Consider the following 22,074-nt stretch of genomic DNA (forward strand, 5'->3'; position numbering starts at 1 on the left):
TCTGACAACCTTTTGTGAAATCATTAGGGGTTTCTGTATCGTCTGCAAACAGATCATGTTACTTACCCCTTTCCAATTTATGTGCTCTAATTATTTTTTTTCTTGCCTAATTGCTCCTGCTAAAACTTCCACTGCTGTGTTGAATCGAAGAGTGGGCGTCCTTGTCTTGTTCCTGACCTTGGAGGAAGAGCTTTCACTCCTTCACCACTCAGTGAGATGTCTGCTGGGGGGTTTCGTGTCTGGCCTTTACTCTGTTGAGGTAGTCTCCATCTGTGCCACGAGACACGTACATGGTGTTTGTCCCCAGTTTCTGTCAAATCTCCCAAATCCCTTTAAGTCTCCCAGTGCTGGGAGTGTCTTTTATCATTCACTGAAAGTTCCTTTGGAATACACTTGATTTATGCTAATGAGGTGATTTAGGGCGGGGCCTCTAGATAGCCTCAGGATGGGGTGGTGACAAGAAAGACCTTGTGGCTGGAGGATTGGAGCTTCCAACCCTCCCCTCCGACCTCTGGGGCGGGGAGAGGGGCTGCAGGTTGAATCAATCAGGCCTGTGAAAGGAACCTCCATAAAACCCCAAAAGGAGGGTTCACAGAGCTTCTGGGTTCGTGAACACATGGAGATGCAGGGAGAGTGGCTTGCCCAGGGAGCGCGAAAGCCCCACGCCCTTCCCCCATACCTTTCCCTAGGCGTCTCTTCCATCTGTCCCTGAGTTAATCCAGCCACTCTAGCAAATTAATCACACCCGGGAGGGGTCGTGGGGGTGTCCAGTCTGTAGCCGGTCTGTCAGAAGCACAGGTGACAGTCTGGATTGGTGACTGGTGTCTGAAGTGAGGGAGGAGGGTGGTCTTGTGGGACTGAGCCCTTCACCTGTGGGATCTGATGCTATCTCCAGGTAGATGCTGTCAGAACTGAGTTAATTGCGTGGTGGTACGGGGAGAAGGAGACGCATGGTGACTTCTGTGCCTTCTTTGTTGAGTATTTTGTTTGTTTGGTTTGAAAGTTGAGGGACGCCTCAATTGGTTGAGCATCTGCCTTCGGCTCAGGTCATGATCCTGGGGTCCTGAGATTGAATCCTGCATCTGGCTCCCTGCTTAGTGGGGAGCCTGCTTCTCCCTTTCCCCCTGCCCCCTGCTTGTGCTCTCTCTCTTTGACAAATAAATAAATAAAATCTTAAAAAAAAAAAGTTGAGTAACTTTTTGTCAAAAGGATGTGGAACTCAGTTGCAGTCGGAAACTCTGTCATTTAGAAATTCTGCAGCAACTTTTGCCTTTGCTCTTCCAACACTTTAGGCCTAAATAAAAACTGCCTATTTGTGTGTTTGTTTTTATTTTAATCTCTTTTTTTAAAGACTTGATTTAAATAATCTGTCAGAGAGAGAGAGAGAGAGCACGTGAGCACAAACGGGGCAGAGGGAAAGAGAGAAGCAGGCTCCCCACTGAACAAGGATCCCTATGTGGGACTTGATCCAAGGACCCTGGGAGCATGACCTGAGCCAAAAGCAGCCGCTCAATGGACTGAGCCACCCAGGTGCCCCTGCTTGTCTGTTTTTAGAGAGAGCACATGCATATGAGCAGTGTGGAGGGACGGAGGGAGAGGAAGAGAGAATCCCAAGCAGGCTTCATGCCCAGTGCAGAGCCCGACTTGGGGCTTGATCTCATGACCCTGAGATCAAGACCTGAGCTGAAATCCAGAGTCGGACACCCAACCGAATGAGGCACCTGGGCGCCCCAAAAACTTTCTATTTAGATTGGAAACAGGAGTGTCCATTTCTGTAATGTGAACCTGTCTCAACCCAGACAACTAGTCTGGTCTCCAATGACTAGAACTTTACGTGTGTCTCACAGAGACTGGAGAGGTTCAGTGTTCAGCTGGAAGTCAGGCTGTGTGAAAGGCCCAGGTCGCTTGAGGAATTCGTTACATGGTTCCAGCGACCTTGTGGTCTCCAGTGTCCCCACAGCTCCATCAGCAACCCTTTGTCAGCCAGCATTTCCTCTGTCCTCCCTTCTTCTCTGGCTCCTTGCCCTCCGCCATGTTGGTCTCCCCCTTGTTTAGTGCGTGTTTTTATCATGAAAGGATTTTCAACTTCTCCGATACCTTTTTGGCGATGACGTGTGGTTTTCTCCTCCATTCTGCTCATGTGTATTGCGTCGAGTGGTTGTTCGTCTTGGGGCCATGTTTGCATTCCAGGGGGCAGATCCGAGTTGGTCCTGGGGTGGATCAGTTCTGTTTGTTCTCACTTTTGCATCAGCGATCATGAGACTATTGGTCTATAGATAGTTTTCCCTTCCTGTGTTGTCTCTACCTCGCTTTGGTATCGGGTTATGCTGGCCTCCTAGAACGAGTTAGGAGAGTTCCCTCCTCTTCAGTGTTTTGGAAAAGTTTGAGAAGGATTGATGTTAGTTCTTTAAAAGTTTGGTAGAATTCTCCAGGGAAACCGTCTGGTCGATGATTTTCTTTGTCGGGAGATCTTCGATTACTGATTCAGTTTCTACTAATTATAGGTCTGTTTATATTTCCTACTTCTTCGTAATTTAGGCTGGGCAGGTTTTGTGTTTCTGGGAGTTTGCTCATTCCGCCTAGGCTGTCCAGTGTGTTGGCGGGCAGTTCACGAGCTGTCTTGCGATCCTTTTATTTCTATAGAATCAGTGGTAGGAATTGTACCACTTTAATTTCTGAGTTCAGTAATTTGAGTCTTTTTTCTTTCTTAGTCCGTGTAGCTAAAAGTTTGTCAATTTTCTTGACCTTTGCGGATAACTAATTTTTGGTTTCGTTGATTCCCCTGTGTCTCTATATTTCCGATTTTGTGGATCTCTGCTCCCATCCTTGGTATCTCCTGCCTTCTGCCGGCTTTGGGTTAGTTTGTCCTTCTTTCCCATTCCTTAAGTCACGGAGTTGGCTGGCTGGCGACCGGTGGCGGTTGAGGTCGTGGTTCACAGGTTGGCTGTCACAGCCGCGTGGCCCCACACCCCGTGTCTCTGAGTGTTTTATTTCCCTTGTGATTTCTTCTTTGATCCATTGGTTGTTCAAGACTCGTTTAATTTGTAGACATTGGTGACTTGTCCAGTTTTCCTTCTGTGATTCATGTCTAACTTCATCCTGCTGTGGTCAGAGAAGAAACTTTGTATGTTTCTCTTTTAAAATCCACTGAGACTTGCAGCCACAGTGTGCCCTGTCCTGGAGAATGTCCAGTGAGCTCCCGGGAAGAACGCACACGTGTGCGGCTGTCGGGCGGGGTGTCCCGCATGGCTCTGTCGGTGGTGTCGGTTTATTGTGCGAAGCCCTCTCCTTTCTTAGTCTCTTCTGTCTGGTCGTTCCTTCCTCTTTATGACTGAATCATATTTCATTGTGTGGCTTTCCTGCAGTTTCTTATCCCTTTGTGTACGGATGGACACGTGGCCGTTTCCATCTTCTGGCCTTTGTGACCCGTGCTGCTGTGGCAATCATGTGCAGGTTCTGGGGTTCGAAAGTACTAAACCAGGAGTCTTGTTCTGGCCACACCACTAACCAGTTTTATATGTTGAGGCATCATCCGAGTAAACTGTCAGCAGGGCCCCATGAGGGTCACGCCTTCAAATGGAGCCTGACCTCAATCCCGTTCTGGGCCCTGTGCGGGCTGCCCTCCATGGGCCGCGTGTTGCCTGTCAGGTGCGAGTGGCAGAGGTGAACGTGCCGTAGAGGTTTGGCTGGGAGGCGGGGCTCCCTGCTGTCATCAGCAAGGGCCCTGTAGGAGCTGAGAGATGGAGGAGGGTCCCTCCTACCACGTGGCAGCATATTTCCAGGGTGTTCCGGGACAGGTATGTGGCATGATAAGGAATTGACAGTCCTGGCGGTTTGGTGGGCCACGGCTCTGTGGGGAAAGGTGGGCTGGCCGCTGAGGTCCCTGTGGGGACCCGCAGTGTGCCAAGCCTGTGGTGGCTCCAAGCGCAGGAATAACGTGGCAGCTCTGGTGTCTGAGGGAGGCGTGTCTGCTGGCTGCAGGCAGAGTGCACCAGGCAGCCCAAGGCCCAGAGCAGCGTGGACGGCAGCACAGAAGGGCTTTGTGGCCTCACGGTCGCCTCCAGGCCACAGATGCCTTGGGCCTTACTCCCTGTGTTTCTCCCCGTGTGCTCAGTCGGCCACGCCCATCCTCGTGCTGGACTGGCTCTGCAGGGGCACCGGTGCCCGCTGCGGGCGTCTTCCAAACCCTCCTCTGTCACGTGCCTTTTCATGCCTCCGGTCACGGGGAAATGTTAATCTTGGAGTTTTGCGTGTTCAAATCTGTTAATATTTTCCTTTCCAGCTACCCCAAAGGGTAGAAAAATTTTGTTTCTTGCATTTTGGTCTTTGATGCATCTGGAATGTGAGTCTATGTCTGGGATGGTGTTGGCCTGGGTGTCTGGTGGGACACGTACCTGTTGTGAGTGGTCAGAGCTCTTGGGCTGCAGTTGCAGCAAACCCAAGTCTTCGTGCTCGGCCGGAGGCTCCGGGAGAGTGTCCTCACCTGTAAGATGCAGCAGATGCCTTACTTGCGGGCGGTGGGGACGCTGATCATGCACTGCACATGCCTGGGCCACGGCTCCTGAGCAATCCCCATCACTGGGGGTGTCACCCAGTGGAGCGGGTGGGGCCGGTCCAGGGAGGGAGGGGCCCAGGGAGAGGCAGCAGTCTGAGCGGGAGACGTCTGTCCTCTGACAGGGGACGCCTTCCGACTCTGCTCCTGGTGGTGGACGCAGGCCCGTGTTGGCACTTCCCTCCAACTCCGCTCCTCTGTCTTCACACAGCTCTTCCCCTGTGTGTGTCTGTGACTCCCTTTCCTGCCTGTAAAATGGGGTTAATGGGACCGTGTATAAAGTAGTGTTTGCAAGGGGCTCCTGGGGGGCTCAGTTGGTTCAGCGTCCAACTCTTGATTTCAGCTCAGGTCATGATCTCAGGGTCGTGGGATCGAGTCCTGTGTCGGGCTCCACGCTCGGCAGAGTCTGCTGGAGATTCTCTGGGTCTGTCCCTCCCCAGCGCCCCCTCCCCACCACTCGTGTGTGTGCTCGTTCTCTCTCTCTCAAATAAAATAAATAAAATAAAATAAAATAAATAAAATAAAGTAAACCCTAAAAAGCTCACAGTGTTTGCAAAAGCGCTGAGCACCAGCCCTTCTGCGGAGCAGGTGGCTAGTAAGGGGCTGCTGGTGGCACTGACAGGGTGGCAGACTTCAACACGATTAACAAGACGGGTCCCCACCTTGGCAGTGAGAGCGGCTCCTGCTACCTGGTGCCTCTAAGTGGGGCTCCCTGGAGGAGGAGGAGTCTCGCAGGACTTGCCACATGGAGCTGGACCCTGCAGCCACTCTCCCTCGTCAGGCAGGGGTGTCTCTGCCGTGCCGCCCACAGGCTCTGGGGACCCTTGTGTGTGGCTGCTGGCCCTGGCAGTGTGCATCTGGGCAGGGGCCCCAGTGGGACAGGGTGGTCCCGCGAGCCGGTTCCCACCAGGTCAGGCCCCCTTGGCCTCCCTGTGGCCTGCGGTGGAGACTCGGGCCAGCTGCCCGGGAAAGGGTGTTTGCACTAAGGCTGAGCAGGGGCAGAGCGGAGCTGGTCCTGATTCGGCTGGACTTCTGGGTCCTGAGCGTCCATGGAGAATATACAAATCTGGGGGTTTTGGTAGCAGAAGACCCCATCTTCAAAGCCAGCAGTGTCCCACAAGGCCACTGAGACCTGGCACACCCTGTGCTCTGTCACTGATCCTGGCCTGTCACGCACCTGAGTGACAGAGACGTCCCTGGATAGGCCGCTGGCTGAGGGGCCGGCACCTGCTGCAGCCTGCCCCCTGGGGAGAGGTGTCCCACGTTCTGAGGAGCTGACAACAGCAGCACTCCACGGTGGCCTGTCTTGTCACCCAGGGTGGCTGTGGTGGTGGGTTCTGGGGCTGGACCCTCTGTGGTCAGAGGGAGGTTGTCCCTGGGTGAGGACCCCGAGAAGTGGGTCCCTGTCCGGCTGTGTGGTGTCAGGCAGGTGGGTGTGGCCCCCTGTGCTTCCTTTCCCTGTGAGGGGGTCTATAGTAATGGCCACCTCGCGGGGTTGCGTGAGCATTCACAGAGCGTAAGGGCTCCAGGAACACGCTAAGTGCCCAGTAAAGCCAGCTCACCCCCACCCCCATCTGGTCAGGAGTGCTGAAGCCCCCGAGTTGTCATCTGCAGGAGGGGGAGGAAGTAAGCAGAGCCCCGGGGGGTGTGGGCTCTGGATTGACCAGTTGGTGGAGCAAGGACTCGGGGGCCAAAGCCCTTGGGAGCGTCCTCCAGGCCCCAGGTCGGCGGGTTACTTCAGAATCCTTCTGAAATACACCTGTTTGCCCCTCGTGTTTATAGGTATGTCCGTTGTCTTATTAAAAATCCAGTTTCATTCAGCTTTGTCTCAAATTACTTGCAACAAACTGGAAAAGCTAGTTATCCACCAAAAATAGGCTTCCATTAAAATTAGCAATCTGCCAGTGGAGCCTGGGTTTTCTAGAGTTCTCTGAAGCTGGGTGTTTGGTCTGGATTGGAAGCACACATGCTTGGCTGGAGGACGAGGGCTGTACCGTGAAGCTGTGGGCTATGGGTGAGGTTGTGGGTGTCTTGACACTGGACTTGGGAGACGTTTGCATTTCCCATTGAGCCCACTGTAGACATGGTGGTTGAGTTATTTCACGATTCTGTAGTCTTAGTCAGGGGTCTGCAGGCTTCCTGGAAAGGCTCAGGTGGTCAACGTGAGGTCCGTGACACAGCAGCTTGGCTGCCATAGGCAAACAAATGAGCCGTGATGAACTTTATTTACGGGCGCTGAAATTTGTGAAATTTGTGTTTCGTGTGATTTCCACGTGTCTCAAGAAATTACAAGCCACCCTTAGCGTGTTGCTCTGAGCACTGAACCCTGCTGTTCACCAGCCTCGTTTCCAGTGGCAGAGACTTGGGCCCTCGGCCTCGAGTGGCGCCTCTAAGTGTTATGTTCACGAGGCACACAGTGGATGAAATGTCCGGGCACGGCTGGTTGGCTGCCTGGTGATTGGAGCTCCAAAGTGACTTCAGGCCCCACCCTGAACACCTGAGGGAGCTGGGGTTCGAACCCAGAGCTTTGGCCCCGAGTCTGTGCCATGCACAGGAGTGAGTATGGATCTGGGAGCCTGGTGTCTACTGAGAAGTGATGGGCAGGGGTGGCTCAAGCCAGGAGCGGGCATCTCCTAGGCCCACAGTGTGCTGACCTCAGTGTGTGTTTGCTGGAGGGTGGGGGAGAGGTTTCGCCTGACTTCCCAGGCCCCCTGGACCTCTTCGGGTCAGTGCGGGTCTGGCACCTCCAGGGAGCCTGGATGAGCTCTCCGGCCTGGGCTGCTGGCATCTTTTTCCTGGGTGTTTTTTGAAATTGGAGGGAATTGGGGTTGGGCTCCCATCTAGCCACAATGGCCCGATCCATGGCTTCTGTCCTCCCTCCCCTCCCAGGCCATGGCACCCAGGCCTCAGAGCCCATGAGCATTCGCGCGGGAGCCTTCACGGCCTCTGTGGACGCGGGCCGGAGGTCACTTGCACTCAGGTGGCTGCGCTTCCTCGCACCCCGCCCGGGGGGGCCTGATCTGGGGGGGCCGGCCAGCTGGGCTCTGTCCCCACGGGCACTGCGTTCGAGAGGCTCTCGGGCTGAGCCGTCCTCCTTTGGGCCGCTGCCCCGCGTTCTCTTTCAGGACCGTCCTGATGCAGAGATGCTTGTTTTCATGTGACGTCAGCTCCTTGGTATCCAGGCCGTGTTTTAGTTGGTGCCTCAGCTGCCGGCTCCAGCTTCCCAGGGGAGCGGGTACCACCCGGCCTGGAGACATGAGGCAGGGATGTGAGAGGCGGGGGACGGGCCAGCCATCCTTCCTTTAAATATCTGCTCCTCGCCTGTGAGCGCACCCTGCCCACTGTGGGTCCACGGGGAGCAGAGGGCAGCGTCGGCGCACTGAAGGAGAGGAAGATGCCTCCCTTCACGCCCACCGCTCCATAGAGCATAAAGAACCCTGTGCTGAGCAGGCGGGAGAAGAAAGCCCGGTGAGTAATGCACGTCGCTCCTGCCTTCCCTGCGGTGCAGGCCGTGTGCACGGCGGCGGTGCTGCCCGGCGGCTGGGTCCGGGGCAGCGGCCTGGCCCGCAGCCTCGGCGCCGCACAGATGTTCCAGGCACGGGCGCCCGTGCGGCCAGCCTGGGGCAGGGATGCGGCCGCGGGGCTCCGAGCCGTGGAGGGGGGGTGGGGGCAGAGCTGCGAGAGGCTCTTGTTTCTGAGGTGACAGATTTTTAGCAAAACAGGCCCCGGAGGAGCACGCCCCGCGAGCAGTGCAGCCGATGCGGGGGTGCCGGAAGGAAATGCATCCCCGGGCAGCGAGGCCTGTCAGCGCGGCCGGGCAGCCCCGGGACAGACGGTCTCCTGCTGCCCCGGCAGCCCAGCGCGGGGGCTCTGGCGGAGGGCAGTGTGGCTGCGGCGCGTGCTGGTACGGGGGGAATGTGCGGTCCGCCGCGGCCCGCGTGAACGTGCGTGTGCCCTGCTCGCTCCTCAGTCTGCATTGCTGCGAGCTGGGGGTCCGTGATGCTGGAGGCTGGAGGCTGGAGCCCCCGGCCACGAGGCTGGCGGCGGCCGCCAGCACCTGCTTCCCTGCACCGAGCTCCGCAGAGCTGCTGCCGCTCTGCGTGCCTCTGCCAGCCCTGGCCCCGTGTTTGCGTTGACGACAGCGTCGTGTCGGAGTCTGGGTGGCACGGCCGGTGTTGACGTGCCCAGCTCACTCCGCCGGGGTCCTCGGGTGTCGGCGATGAGCGTGGTGCCGGCGTCCGGTTTTCCGTTCTGAGATGGTCGGAGGTAGACCCAGATGCGCCTGGGGGCTGCTCGGTGGCTGGTGGGGATGTGGGAACGTGGGTGTTTTCTGACGTCCATTTTGCAAGGTGTTTTTGTAAAAAAACAACCCCAGCAGGCACCCCCCACCCCCGGGCTGGCGGGGAGCTGATGGCCTGGGTGGACGGGCTGCTGGGGCAGATGGCCCCTTGTGTGGATGGTGCTGGGGTGACAGGGAGGCCTCAGAGGAGCCTGCCCCTCCCCCAGGAGCAGGAGGGACCGTTGGCCGCTCGGTGCTGCCAGCCCGGGTCGCAGGGGTAACTCGTTAGTTTTGGATCCTAGAATTATGAAATTCAGGGTGTGTTGATGGGTGCGTGGGAGAGGAGAGGAGCAGGGGTGTTGGCTCACGTGTGTGCTTGCCAATGAGGAGAAATTAGCTGTGTCATAGTTTCTTGGGATGTCTGGGACATCTTGGCCTCTTTCCTTCCGTGTGGTCACGCGCTGCCGGTGCGCGGCCGATGTGAACCGTCCCGGGGCTGCTATGCTGCCAGGGGGACCCGGTGAGCGGGCCGGAGCAGGTGCTCCTGGGCCCCGGGGCCTCGGCGGGGTAGAGTCAGTGCCACGAGTGGGGTCAGCTGGGGGAGTGCATCCCCCGAAAAGCCCCACGGTGTGTTGCTGCTGTCAGGTGGGGCTGTGGCCCCCTGTCACCCACGTCTGTGTCCCAGTTGGATTCGCGTGCAGTCTTCTGTTCCTCCCGTCTTGGTGCGTCAGCCACCAGCACGGTGCCTCACAAAGTTCAGAGCCACTGACGGTTACATAAGGAGTTGTAGGTGCTGTGTGCCCAACTCTGAGGTCCTGCTAACCTTCCAGACGTCACCCCCAGGGCTGCCTGTTAACCGGTCGGTCACGCAGAGCAGCTCAGAGCCCTGGGTGGTTCCGTCCTCCTGTGGACGCCACCCTCACCCCGTCCGTCGGTGTCAACGTGGTGGGGACTTGGGGGTGTCTGGTTGCAGGGGAGACTCCCTGCTCCAGAAGCCCCCCCACATTTCTGTCTCGTTCCCTCTGCTGTTTGGGTAGTGGCGAGGGCTACATCTTGTCTGCTGGGCGTTTCTGACCACCCAGATGTTACAGAGCAGAGCCGTGGAGGTCAAACCATTGGGTCGAAGCTCAGGTCAGCAGGTGCCTGGGGTCAGGCTCCAAAGTCCTGAGGATCCAAAGCTGAGGCAGCAGCTGGTTCCTTTACTGACCGGGAGCTGTTTCAGGGAGGCGCTGAGACGGAGGCTGTGCTGGAGTGAGGGGGGCAGCCCTGAAGGCTGCTCTCCAGAGCCAGACCATTCCAGGTCTAATGTGTCTTTGGTGTTTACACTCAGAGGATGTAACCTTCTGTGGCTCCCCGTCCTCGCTTGTGGCAAAAGAGGAGTTGAGGGGCTGGGGTCTGGGCAGGTCTGGCCTGTCTTGCCGAATCCCTGCTGCCACTGGGCCTTTGCTTGTGCTGTTTCCTTTGCTCTTGTGGGGTAAATGGCCCTTGGGGTCACTGCTCCCACAACCACTACTCCCTGAGAGTTAGATGGGCCTTGCGTGCCCTCGTAGGCCCCCGGCTCCTGGCCCAGGGGCCTGGTATGAGGCAGGCCCTCTGTAAGTGTGTGTTGCTTCATGGGAGGGGCAGAAAAGCTCTTTCCGAGGTAAGCTGTCTGAACCAATCGCTTGTCCAATGTTCAGATTGCTTTTGGTAATAAAGGTACAGCCCGGAAGGGCTCTGCTAACCCACAGGTGTATTTGAGATAGCAGCTTATTCTTAGGGTCCTCCTAAGTAGGTGGACTAGGGTACCTCATCTATGACTGGTGTCTTTTCCCTTTTCTGTCTCGGAGGCCTCCAGGCCAACCCAGGCGATTCCACCCCACCCCGGTGGCTGGACTGTGTGCCCGCGGGCGGGTCTGCCGTTTCCCCAAGCGAGGTTCAAAACTGGGCAAGGCGGGAGAGCCCCGTTGATAACTAACCAATCCTCTTCCAGAGGTTTTTCCAAAGGAGCGTAAGTACAGTCAGACGGCTGAGGCAGCTTCACGTCGGTGTGCGCGCGCTTGCTGGGTGAACAGGACGTTGTACCCCCAGTGTCAGTGCGTGGAGGGGACCCCGAGTTTATGTTTCATTGCTCAGTTTGGTGGTTTGAATGTGTCAAGTTTTTTTTTTTTAAAGTTTGCTTCTTTTTTAAGCTTCTTCTATGGGAAATTTTAAAAGATTTGATTTGTAACGAGATGGAGCCTCGTTGCGTGTGTGTGGAAAGTGGGTGGTCAGTGTCCACCAGGGCTGCCTCTTCTCTCAGCCCCTGGTGGCCCCGTGCCGTGCCTCTGTTGACTCATTTGTGAGACGGGATTGTGGAAGGAACTGAACGAAGTCGTGTCACGCATAGAAAGGCTGGACGTGCCTTGTCTTGGTCAGGAAACCACGTTGTTACTGCTAAATGCTTGTGTGTAAAGTTTGCATTGTACATTATTTTCTTATTTTGAATTTGATTTTGAGTTTGACGTATTTCTATTTTAAGGTGTTGAATAGTCCTGCATGGTTTAAAAAGAGAGAACAGGTGTCCCTGCCCCTCCCGCCCACCTCCTGGAGGGGCTCACTTTCAGTCTGAGCGGGTTCTTCTTGGAGTTGATTTCCAGATTTCTAACTAACACATCTATGCTGGTCTTTCTAGACTTTTCTGTTTGGGACATTACCTGTTCCCCTCTGTCTCTGGAATGGGTTAGCTCTCTCTTCTTCTGCCCCCAGAATAGGGTTAGGTCACCGTTTATTGTTTAATCATCAAGTGTTTACGTTATGGTGATTTACAAAGGTATTCACAAGCCACTGGAATTACTTTTTTTTTTTTTTTCTGTACAACTTTTAGTTTTTCTTGGGGATGATAATTGCCTTGCTTTTTTTTTCTTGGTATTTTCTGGAAGTCTTGTCTCAAATTTGCCATAATTTTTCCAGGAGGGCAGCCCTCCCTTGATGCCCATGCCACATCCCTCCTGGTGCCCCTGGGCCTCATCGCTGTGTGTCCTGGGCCCTCCCTTTGCCATCATCCTGGGGATCCCCTTCCCCTCTTCTCTGCCTGCTTCCTCCATCCCTAGGTCCCCCACCCCCTTTCTTGGTTTAATCTCTGGTTCAGACATCCTCCCAGACCTTCCGAGAAGGGGGGCCCTGGAGGTAGATTGTTTGAGATCTAGTTTGAAAGAGTTTTTACTCTAGCCGGACGTTTCATGAGAGTTGAGCTAGGTATAGAATCCGTACTGGAAACAGTTTCCCCCAAGAAGTTTAAAGGGATTGTACAGCATCTTCCAGCTTCCAGTCTGATTGAGAAGTCAGGGGCCATTTTTACTTTTGTGTGTGTTTTATTTTCTCCTGAAACTGTTCAGGTCAGGATCTTTTTTTTTTTTTTTTTTTTTTTTTTTTTTTTTTTGTCTTTATTGTTTTCAAGTTTCATTATGTTGTATCTTGATGTTGACTTTCTTGTCTCTTGGGCTGGGAAGTTACAGTGCAGGAACCGAAGGCATTCGGGTATGGTTTGCTTTCATTTATTTCTTTGATGGTCTCCTCCCCTACTGTCGTCTTTTTCTAGAGCTACCATGGGTCATTTGTTGGCACTCCCAGACCGGCCCTCTAATTTTCTTGTCTGTTTTCCACTTCTGTTTGTTTTATTTTCTAGGAGATACTTTCCATTTTTCGTGTCAAAACTGTCTATTAAGTTTGTTGTCTTGTCCTTTGTTTTTCATTCTGAGAGCTCTTTCTTGTGCCTGAAGGTTCTTTTTTAAAATAGTGAGTTGCTCTTGTTTCAGAGGTGGGAGATCACACCATTTCTTTGAGGTTATTAATTATGGCAAGAGGCCCCATGATATAATGTAACTGTGCGAGTTCTCGAGCACTTGACGGTTCAAGGCTCCCCACGTGCAAGCTGGTTCGCCCTCACGATACCCGATGAGGGATGTGCTGTTGTTGTCTCCTTCCTGTGGTGGAAATGGCACCTGAGGCACAGAGAGGTCAGGTGGTTTTCCCAAATCACAGCAGTGCACTGTGGAGCTGGGGCTCCTCCCCTGCAGGCAGGGCCCGAGTCCGTGTTCTTTGCCACAGGGCAAGGTCCCCACTCTGCCACTTGCCAACCATGTGACCTCAGAAACAGCCCTGTCTACCCTGTGGTTCAGAACGTGGTAAGTGGGGTGGTGACCATGGGCGTGGCTCCCCATCACTGTGAGGACTGAGTTAGTGCAGCACCGTCTGACCTCGGAGCGGCGATAAACAGGCGAGGTGATGCGGTCGTGCTGTTGAGTGAGTGGTAAAGTCATCTTTTTTGGTGTTTCCTTTGGCCCTTGACACAGCTCTGTTTCCACTGAAGTTCTTTTCTCAGGTTGTTTGGCCTGGAAGGATTTCCGCAGCCCCTGGGTGACCTTTGGTCATCTGCTGGTGTTGACACGTGGGGCACTGTAGAGCTGGTGGACATTGCAATATAGTGGCCAGGGCAGCATCCTGCCTGGGGAGGGGCTGGGGTGTCTCACCCCTGGGTAAGGGGACTGCCGCCATCCCCCAGGCCAAGCCCACGTTCCACTGGCTGCATTGGGTGAAGATGGGGCCTCCCCCTTTTGCGTCTGGGAGCCCACATTGTGGGCACCCCACTTCCTGGGGCATGGGGCCTCCAACTCACAGGCCTTTTAGGGTTCAGTTCTGCCCCGTCCCCTGCCGTCCACCTGCTTTCCAGGTTCCAGCGTGGCGCTGCCCCCTCCTGTACTTCTCTTCTTATTGCTGTTTTTCTCCTTCTGGCTTTGGTCTTGGGAGGGAGTATGGGGAAATAATTGTGCTCCCGCTGCTGTGTTTATCTGGACACCATCTAGATTATACCTTCCTGAGGCTAAATTACGCAGGAGAAGTGGCCTAAAAAAGGTCTTCACAGGTGGATGTGGGCATGCCTGGGTGTTGTGAATCAGCACGTCCTGAGGGGCTGAATCACCGTGGGACCAGAGGACAAGGGCAGAGCCTTAGAGGAAGAGGCTGCGGTTCACTTTCCTTTGATGGCCGGTAGTGACTCTTGTGCAGGGGCTGCCTCTCCAGCCCCTTTCCCCGAGGGGGGTTTGAGAAGATGGAGCTGGGTGGACCCACAGGTGCTTCGGCCGCACAGGGTGTGTGTGTGTGTGTGTGTGTGTGTGTGTGTGTGTGTGTGAATAGATTTTATTTTTTCGAACAGTTCTGGGTTTTCAGAGAAACTGAGAAGATAGTACAGAATACCACAGTCTCCCCATTATTTTTTATTTTTTTTTAAAGATTTTATTTATTTATTCGACAGAGATAGAGGACAGCCAGCGAGAGAGGGAACACAAGCAGGGGGAGTGGGAGAGGAAGAGGCAGGCTCATAGCAGAGGAGCCTGATGCGGGGCTCGATCCTATAACGCTGGGATCATGCCCTGAGCCGAAGGCAGATGCTTAACCGCTGTGCCACCCAGGCGCCCCAACAGTCTCCCCATTATTAACGCCCGTGTTAGCGTGTGGTCAGTTACAACAGGCTAGCCAGGTCCTTACGTTACCAGGGGAAGTCTGCGCTTCATGTAGATTTTCTTAGTTTTCCGCGATGTCCTCTTTCTGTCTCAGGAGCCCACATGACAGACCTTCAGCTGTCACCTCTCCTTGGGCCCCTCTGGGCTATGACAGTTTCCGACTTTCCTGTTTGGGGATGACCATGACGGTTTTGAGGAGCGGTGGTCAGGTGTTTTGCAGAACGCCCCTCAATTTGAGTTGCTCTGATGTTTGTCTCACGGGTAGACTGGGGTGTGGGTTTCGGGGAGGAGACCCTGGACGTGCAGTGTTCTCTCATTGCACTGAATCACTGGTCCCTGCTCCCCACATGGGCTGTCACTGTGGTGTGACCTAGGTCGCCCTGCTGGGGCGCGTCTGCCACAGACGCTGCTGCCCCCTTTGGAAGGATGTCACCACACAGCCCACGCTTGAGGGGAGGGAGGCGCGCCCCTCCTCTCTGAGGGGGCGTCCGGAGGTCTGCACGGGAGGTTTGACGCCTCGCCCCCAGCCTTTGCTCGTGCGGACTCATGGACATCAGCCTCTGACTTTGCTCATGTCATTGCAGCTTTGGCTGCGGGTTGGACCCCGGAGTAATGACAGCCAGACCCGGGCCAGCAGGGGCGCGGCTTGGAGGGTGGGCCTGGAGCCCGCATGGGGAGGGCAAAGCGGGGGGTCTCTGGCCCCCTTCCAGCCAGGCGGGAGGAGGAGCAGGACGTGGACCCACAGGCCCAGAAACGCTGCCCGACCCCCAGCCCTGGTCACAGGCTCTCCTCACGTCGTGTCGCCTCCGGTGTTCTCGAGCTGTCTGGTTGCTTAGTCCGAGGAGCGGTGAGAGAGGCAGTGCCCGGGTCGGCCTCGTAGAAGCTCAGTCCTGTCGGAGCACCGCTGCAGACGGGCAGTCTTCTGCTTTGTAACCCTGGTCCCTTTGCTTGCATCTCGTAATTCTGTTCAACGGTGACATGAGAACAGGCTTGATCAAGGCTGTTATGGTTCCAACTGAATTTCCCAATGGGACACCGCGTAGTTGCGCCAGGAAGGAGCCCATGAACCTTCTCACACGGCTCTCCGGGTGGACACGGGCGCGGGACTGCCGCAAGTGGCTCCGTTGACTTCTGCGAGCCTGATGGCGGTGCCCACCTGCTCCGTGTGTCTCCCGGCTGCCTCATCCCCGCTCTGGTGCTGGGTCAGCGGAGAGGGACCCTGTGCTGCGTGTCACGAGGCCTCCGTACGCAGGGCAGGGGGCCATTCAGGAGGACGGGGTCACTTGCATTTTTCAAGCATCTGTGGGACCGTCTGCCTGAACAAAGGTGAGCAGATCTGGTACGCTGCGCTTATCCTGACCTGGAAGGAAACGAATTTGTATGGAGACTACAACTGATCATTTCGTGAATATGAGATTAATTAATCCTGGGATACAAACAGCGGTGTGCTGGAAATGTTCTCTCTGGGGAGAGAACAGGCAGACCTGGTTTGTCGCTTTTGCCGGCTTCCTTGGTGTAGATGGACGGCCAGTGCTGATGGCCAGCGGCCACCACGACATGGCAGAGGGCCTCCTGGGTGAGAGACGCACACTTGGCTCTGGAGAGCTGGACGTGCCCCTGCTGCTGTGCCCAGAGGGAGGCTTCCACGGTCAGAGGAGGTCGGGAAGGTGATGTGGAGACCGGGTCCCATTTCGTGGGTCACGGCAGCTCTGAAAAGGACACCTTTCTGATTGGCTCTGGGCTGTCCCCCTTCAGCAGGGCGCCCATATCGGTTCATAGTGAGCGGGGGAGCCAAGTAACGAGCAGCCTCCGGGACAGCAGACCCTGAAGGCGGCAGGTGGGGGGAGCTGGCGTGCTCACCTGGGGTGCCCCCCCATTCCATCTTACTTTCCTCTTCTCCTTCTATCTCAGTAGGTCTGCATAGGAAGTGACGTTTAAGGCTGTCACACTACTTGCATCTGGGTCTTGGCCGGACCGAGGAGGGAGGAGGTGTGGCTACAAGGGAGGGTCCCGCATCCACGGGGCAGACCTGGGCTGCCCGCCCTCTCGTCTCCTGCACAGAACTCTAGCCCCTCCAGTCCCACCCAGCCTCCTCCAGCCTCCGCGCCTCCAGCCGCGGCACGGTCCTCCGTGCGCTCACGAAAATTCCTGAGGACCTCAAACAGCTTTCAGATATGTGGTTTTCATCGAGCATGGACTGTATTTGAAACTTAAACTGGGAAATGGTAATTCATTCAAACATTTTAAGCCTGTTACATGATAACATAAGTCACGTTAATAAAAGATTTTAATGTACACTGAATTTTAATGAAAAATGACTCCTCTCGAGAAAAACCCCGATAATCAGGTGTGAGGATGGACATGTGGCTGTGGACCTTGGGCATCTGGCGCAGGGTGGCGCGGCGTGTGGGTGGAAGCGTAAGAGGAAACCGTAGCATTTTGAGAAGCTTGGAGTGTTTGAATAGCCTTTTCAGATACACGTGTGTATTTTTCTTTGCTATTTCTCTAAAACTCAGCAAGTGTTTGTTTCTGACACATTCGTTGCCCCGTAGATTCTGAAACTGTGTCTTAGGTTCCAATCCTGCAATCTCTTATATTTGAATGGGTTCGTGACCCATGTGTGCTTTTGTGACCTCGCAGGCTGCTCATCTGTCACTGAGTTATGCAAATCTCCCAAAGGTGCCCTGGGAAACCCCCCTCCGCCGCGTGGGGAGAGTGAAGGAGGCAGAGACCGGCTTCCTGTGGGGATAGCTTGCAGCCAGGGTGCTCCCACGGGGGTTCCCAGGACCCCAGGGGCCCCAGGCTCCCCGGGCTCAGCCAGCTACTTCCTCCCCATGCAGGGCAGGACACATGTGGCTGGCCGGCCTGCAGCCTGCTGTCTGGGTGGGGGACGTGGATGGGGAGGAGGATGCTGAGGACGTTCTCTGGGTGTCCCGCCACTCAGGTCACCCACAGTTGGGTCTGCTTGGCCACACGCCATCATCACCCAGGGCAAGTTAGATGTGGGGCCAGGCCCTGGACGCGAGGCACTTCACAGGTGTGCTGTTTGCACCCTACAGTGACCGACCTGAGCTTGGACTGACTCTCCCCACCCTACCCTATGATTGCAGGGGTGGGGCGGTAAGGGATGAGGGAGGGAGTCACGTGCACAGAGGTTCTCCGGGGTCTCTGAACCAACTCAGGTGGGCACAGGAGCTCAGTGGGGAGCCGCGTGGCAGGAGGGCAGGAACAGACTCATGGGAGTGGTGGGCGGTCCTGGGAGCCGCGTGAGGGTCCTGCAGGTGTGGGTGGAGGCAGGCTGGGTCTGCTGTAGGTCCCACCAGCCAGCCCTTAGTTTTGTCATTAAATTGCACTTCCTTGGATGGTGTTTTGTTCAACAAAAACTTATCGGTGGTATTTTTTATATTTTTGCACACTTGCTTAAAGGGAAGACAAAGACATGGAGTTTCCTGTGTTCTCACAATCCCCGTGATTTTGGGGGGCACATGGCACGGTTAGCCGACACCTGGGGCCTGGCTGCAGCCAGTGACACACCCACCGAAGCCCGGGTGGTAGGAGTTGGGGCACAGATGTGTTCCCAGACCTTCAGAACCGGGGCTCTGAGGGTGGTCCTCTTGGGTCTTCCCTGTGGCCCCACAGCCAGCCAGTGGCAGGGCCCAAACCCACCCTCTTTGCCATGGGGCCTGCAGCCTCCCGCCTTTGCCAAACCGTGCTTTTGTTCGTTGTGGTTTTTTGAAAATTCTTTTTCTCTGACGATGTCTGCGCCAAGCCGATGGCACGGGTGATTTTGCTTCAAGCACGAGCAGCGTGGTGCGGACGGTTTCGGCATTCCCCAGTGGCCTTGCCAGACGCAGGCGTTCCCGTTGCCGTGCCGGAGTGCTCAGGGGCCCTGCCCCAGCATCAGTCGGCATGATGCCATAGGGAAGCGTGTCCCTTCTCCCCAGCCTGTTTACAAACACACGTGCAATACCAGTATGGACTGGGAGATTTTCTAGAACTTGAATGTATTAAAAACACTTCCACCCTGTTGAGGCTCAGAGCCTCCCACAACTGACCGCAGTGTGAGCTCCATGAGCTCTGACACTTCCCAGCGGTTTTGAGCCTTTCGCCACTTCTGTACGCGGTCGCCTCTGGGATACTGGGGGCCAGCCTGGAGCGGGCCGTTCCCTCAGGGAGCCCCCCACGCCACACCCCCACCCCGACCACAGAGCCCCCCTACTGCTCCCCCCATCACAGAGGGCCCCCCCCCGCAGACCCTCCAGGACCACAGAGGCCCCCCGCACAGCCCTGGCCTGCTCCCCACTGAGTCCAGACCTGGCGGCCAGAACCAAGGTGGGGCCAGGGTTTCTCTGCTCACTGGTCTGCGGACTTTTTGTTGCATGTCTTTGGGGGTCAACTTGAATTCATCTGTCGTCATCTTCCAGTGGTGGTGTCAGCCTAGTGGTCAGTGGGGCTTCCTTTCTTCTGTTTACATAGTTTTAGGGTATTTCCCATCCTTGTTTGTCTTACTTATGGGCTGTATAACACACTAACCCAATTCAGACATAAAACTACACAGAATGATGGCTTGGTCCTGTTTGGTCATTTCGCTGACCTGCCGTCTTCTTGTAAACACAGGAACACCTGTGTGCGTTGGCCACTCTTGCTGCATAGAAGGTCTGCACGTGTGTGCGCTCTTCTTAACGTCTTGCACCCGTCCGCGTTTCTAATAATAGGAATGTGTGTACGTATGTGGGATGAGAATAGAGATCAAAAGAAATGATGAATTTTTAAATACCAGTGAACATCTCAAGTGCTGCAAAATCCAGAAAAATAGCATGAATTACACTCGTCAGTAAACGCCTGCTTGGCGTGACTCTATACTTCCTTGCCCGGTTTTCGAACAGTGAACACTGGCGATGTCCTCAGCGGCAGGTCTGCGGTGGCTTCCATAGAGAGAACTCAGTGATGGTGACCTCAGTGTTCCTGTGCCACAGTTGACAAATTTTACTTTCTGGCCACTTACAAAATCCTTTCCTTTCAGCCTCATAATTATGACTGGTAATGTCACATAAATTTTTAGGATTGTTTTGAAATTTGGGGAGAATCTCAGCCAGTTGCTCTCACATAGATCAGTAAGACTTGAGGATGTTCCAGCTTCCTCATGGTGTGACTCGTCCGAAATGCTATTTGGGGTGACCATGCTGCGTTGCTTTGTGGCCAGAGCCCTCCCCGGCGGGACACATTCGGTGAGTTTTATGTTCTCTGCATTCGCGTTGTGATGTTTTAGCGATGTGTGAAGTGTAGGGCCCGATTCGGTATTTTTGTGGAAATGCACGAAACACAGCTCGCCACGCAGAAGTGCCGGCCGCCTGCGGTCTTGCTGAAGACTGGTGCCCACCAACCTAGGGATTCGTCCGTGTTCTAAGGCACGCACGTCTTTATTATTATTAACTGTCATTTTTCAGAAGAGTTTGCTTATTCGAGAGAGGGAGAGAGAGCACCGAGGGAGAAGCCGACTCCTTACTGAGCAGGGAGCCCGACGCGGGGCTCGATCCCAGGACCCTGGGATCACAATCTGAGCTGAAGGCAGACGCTTCACCGACTGAGCCCCCCAGGCGCCCCGTTATTATTAACTCTAATTTGTATTCAGAATAACCAGCTCTGCTTCAAAACTGGGAAGCAGGTGACTGGCGATGGCTGGTCGTGCCAAGCGTCTTGGTGGACGGCGAGCCCCCAGCCCGCGCGATGCCCCACCCCCATCCACCCTCCTCGGGCAGGTTCTTCGGTAACTGTGGCTTTAAAAGAAATCACGTAATATAAAATTTACCGCTTAATCTTTTTTAAACGATTCTTTTGATTTAGTTTTGATTGTTTTTGAGCTATTTAGGGTCACAGCAAAGTTGAGAGGAGGGTGCAGAGATTTCCCCTATATTCCAGCCCCCGTTGGCGCACAGCCTGCCCCGCTATCGGCACCCACACAGGGTGCGTTTGTGACTGTCGGCGAGCCTGCCACAATGCGTCATCATCCCCCAGAGCCTGCAGTGACCTGGGGTCACTCTCGGTGTTGTGCAGTGTGCGGGTCTAGACAAGGGTGTGAGGACACACATCCATCATTGTGATGTCTTACAGAGTGGCTTCACTAGCCTGTAAACCGTCTGTGCCCCGTCTGTTCAGCCCTCCTCTCCCAACCCCTGGAAACCCCGGGTCTTTTTACTGTCTCCATAGTTTTGCCCTTTCTGGAACGTCACGTGGCTGGAATCATTCCGTGTGCGGCCTTCAGATTGGCTTCTCTCACTTGGCGATATGCATTCAAGTCTCCTCTGTCGTTTCGTGGCTTGCTAGCTCCTTTCTCTGTAGCAATCAGTAATGCCCATTGTCTGGAGATACCCCAGTTCGTTTATCCATCACCTGCTGAAGGATATCTTGGTGGCTTCCAAGTTTTGGCAGGTGTCAGTAAAGTGGCTCTAAATGTCTGTGTGTGGGTTTCTGTGTGGACAGAGGTTTTCAGTTCCTTCGGGTAAACGCTGAGGAACGTAGTCGTGGAGCTGGAGTCTGTTCGGTTTTGTAAGAAACCACCGGACTGTTCCCCAGAGTGGCTGTGCCACATTGCATCCCACCAGCAGTGACTGAGCGTTCCTGCTGCCCCACGTGCCCTCAGCGTTTGGAGTTGTGGAGTTCTGGGTTTTGGTCCCTCTGCTGGGTCCACCTTGACCATCTCAGCGTGCAACAGTTCAGAGCTGTTAGCCGTGTTTGTGTGGTCGTGCAGTGGACCCTAGATCTCTCTCCTTGTCGGCTTGTCAACACAGAGCAGCGCTGAACCGGGAGATGAAAGTGGGTTTGGAGTGTCATGGCTCGCAGGGTAAGGCTTTGTCACAGGTAACCGGTGGACAGCCGGGAAGGGCCCTCCACACGTAGAGAGCCAGACCGTCAGCACCTTTGGACGGTGTCCGAGATGCCAGGTGACTCTAGTGACGAATGTGCCTCTGGTGAAGCCTCCAATCGCGGGGATTTCAGTGATGCCCTCATTTTTGCTGTACTTATTTGGGTCTCATCCCATCATCCATAAAATTTTGGTGTTGTGTATTATGTCATCACAAAGATTCATTGTTAAAGAACGGATGAGTAACTCGGGCTTTCTTCTGGACCGGCGTTTTGGGAGGGGGAAGGGTTTGCGCTGCGAGTGGTCTCCTCGGGACACACAGCGGACTCTTAGGAACAGGGCATGGAGCCCCGTCCCGCCGGGCCACGGAGGGAGCCAGCACAGAGCGCTCTCCAGCCTCGAGGTGGGGCCCAGGGACAGGCGTGCGGGGCCGGCTGCCTGGTGACTGGCACGTGTTGGCTGCCTGGACACATGGTGTGAAGGCGTCCTTTGTTCGGACCAGAGCAGGGCTGCTTCTGAATAGCCACTTTCTCTGCCTGCCCTGTGTGGTGGCGAGGAGGGGCTCTGCGTCAGATGCGGCGCAGTTCGACCTCTGGTTGGGCTGCTTCCCTCCGTGTGGCCTTAGGAGGTCACTTAGCTGCTCCTTCCTCTATCTGACCCCAGCCCTGCCTCCCTCACCTGGATGACCCACCTCTGCAGGCCGAAGGAGCCTGTTAACAGGAGCCCTACTGGCCCTCTACCCTGCCTTCGCCCTCCCTCGGACCCCCTCCCTTCTCTCTGGTCAGCAGGGTCCCCTCACTGCCTTAGCCCTACTTCCGTCTGCCTGGACAGCTCATGCCAGGAGGTCAGCATGCCTCCCCCATTCCCTCTCTTCCTACCCTCCCCCTTCCACCCCATCCCC

General features: G+C 55.3%; 1 protein-coding gene across 2 annotated transcripts in view; it reads left to right on the forward strand.

The window, feature by feature from the left end:
* The first annotated feature begins 7,734 nt into the window (after positions 1 to 7,734).
* The window catches only part of PRKCZ (protein kinase C zeta), a 91,619-nt gene continuing 77,279 nt past the window's right edge, over positions 7,735 to 22,074 (forward strand). The window contains exon 1 of one of the 2 annotated variants that reach the window (XM_034671046.1): positions 7,735 to 8,020. Coding sequence is in view for 1 of the 2 variants with exons in the window: in XM_019805024.2 (XP_019660583.1) it covers positions 8,809 to 8,818 (10 nt within the window). In the remaining variant the exon portion in view is untranslated. Of the gene's footprint in view, positions 8,021 to 8,657; positions 8,819 to 22,074 lie in introns of those variants that run through there. The other variant, XM_019805024.2, reaches the window with a different exon arrangement.

The sequence above is a fragment of the Ailuropoda melanoleuca genome, chromosome 11, assembly GCF_002007445.2.
Source record: "Ailuropoda melanoleuca isolate Jingjing chromosome 11, ASM200744v2, whole genome shotgun sequence".
Lineage (NCBI taxonomy): Eukaryota > Metazoa > Chordata > Mammalia > Carnivora > Ursidae > Ailuropoda > Ailuropoda melanoleuca.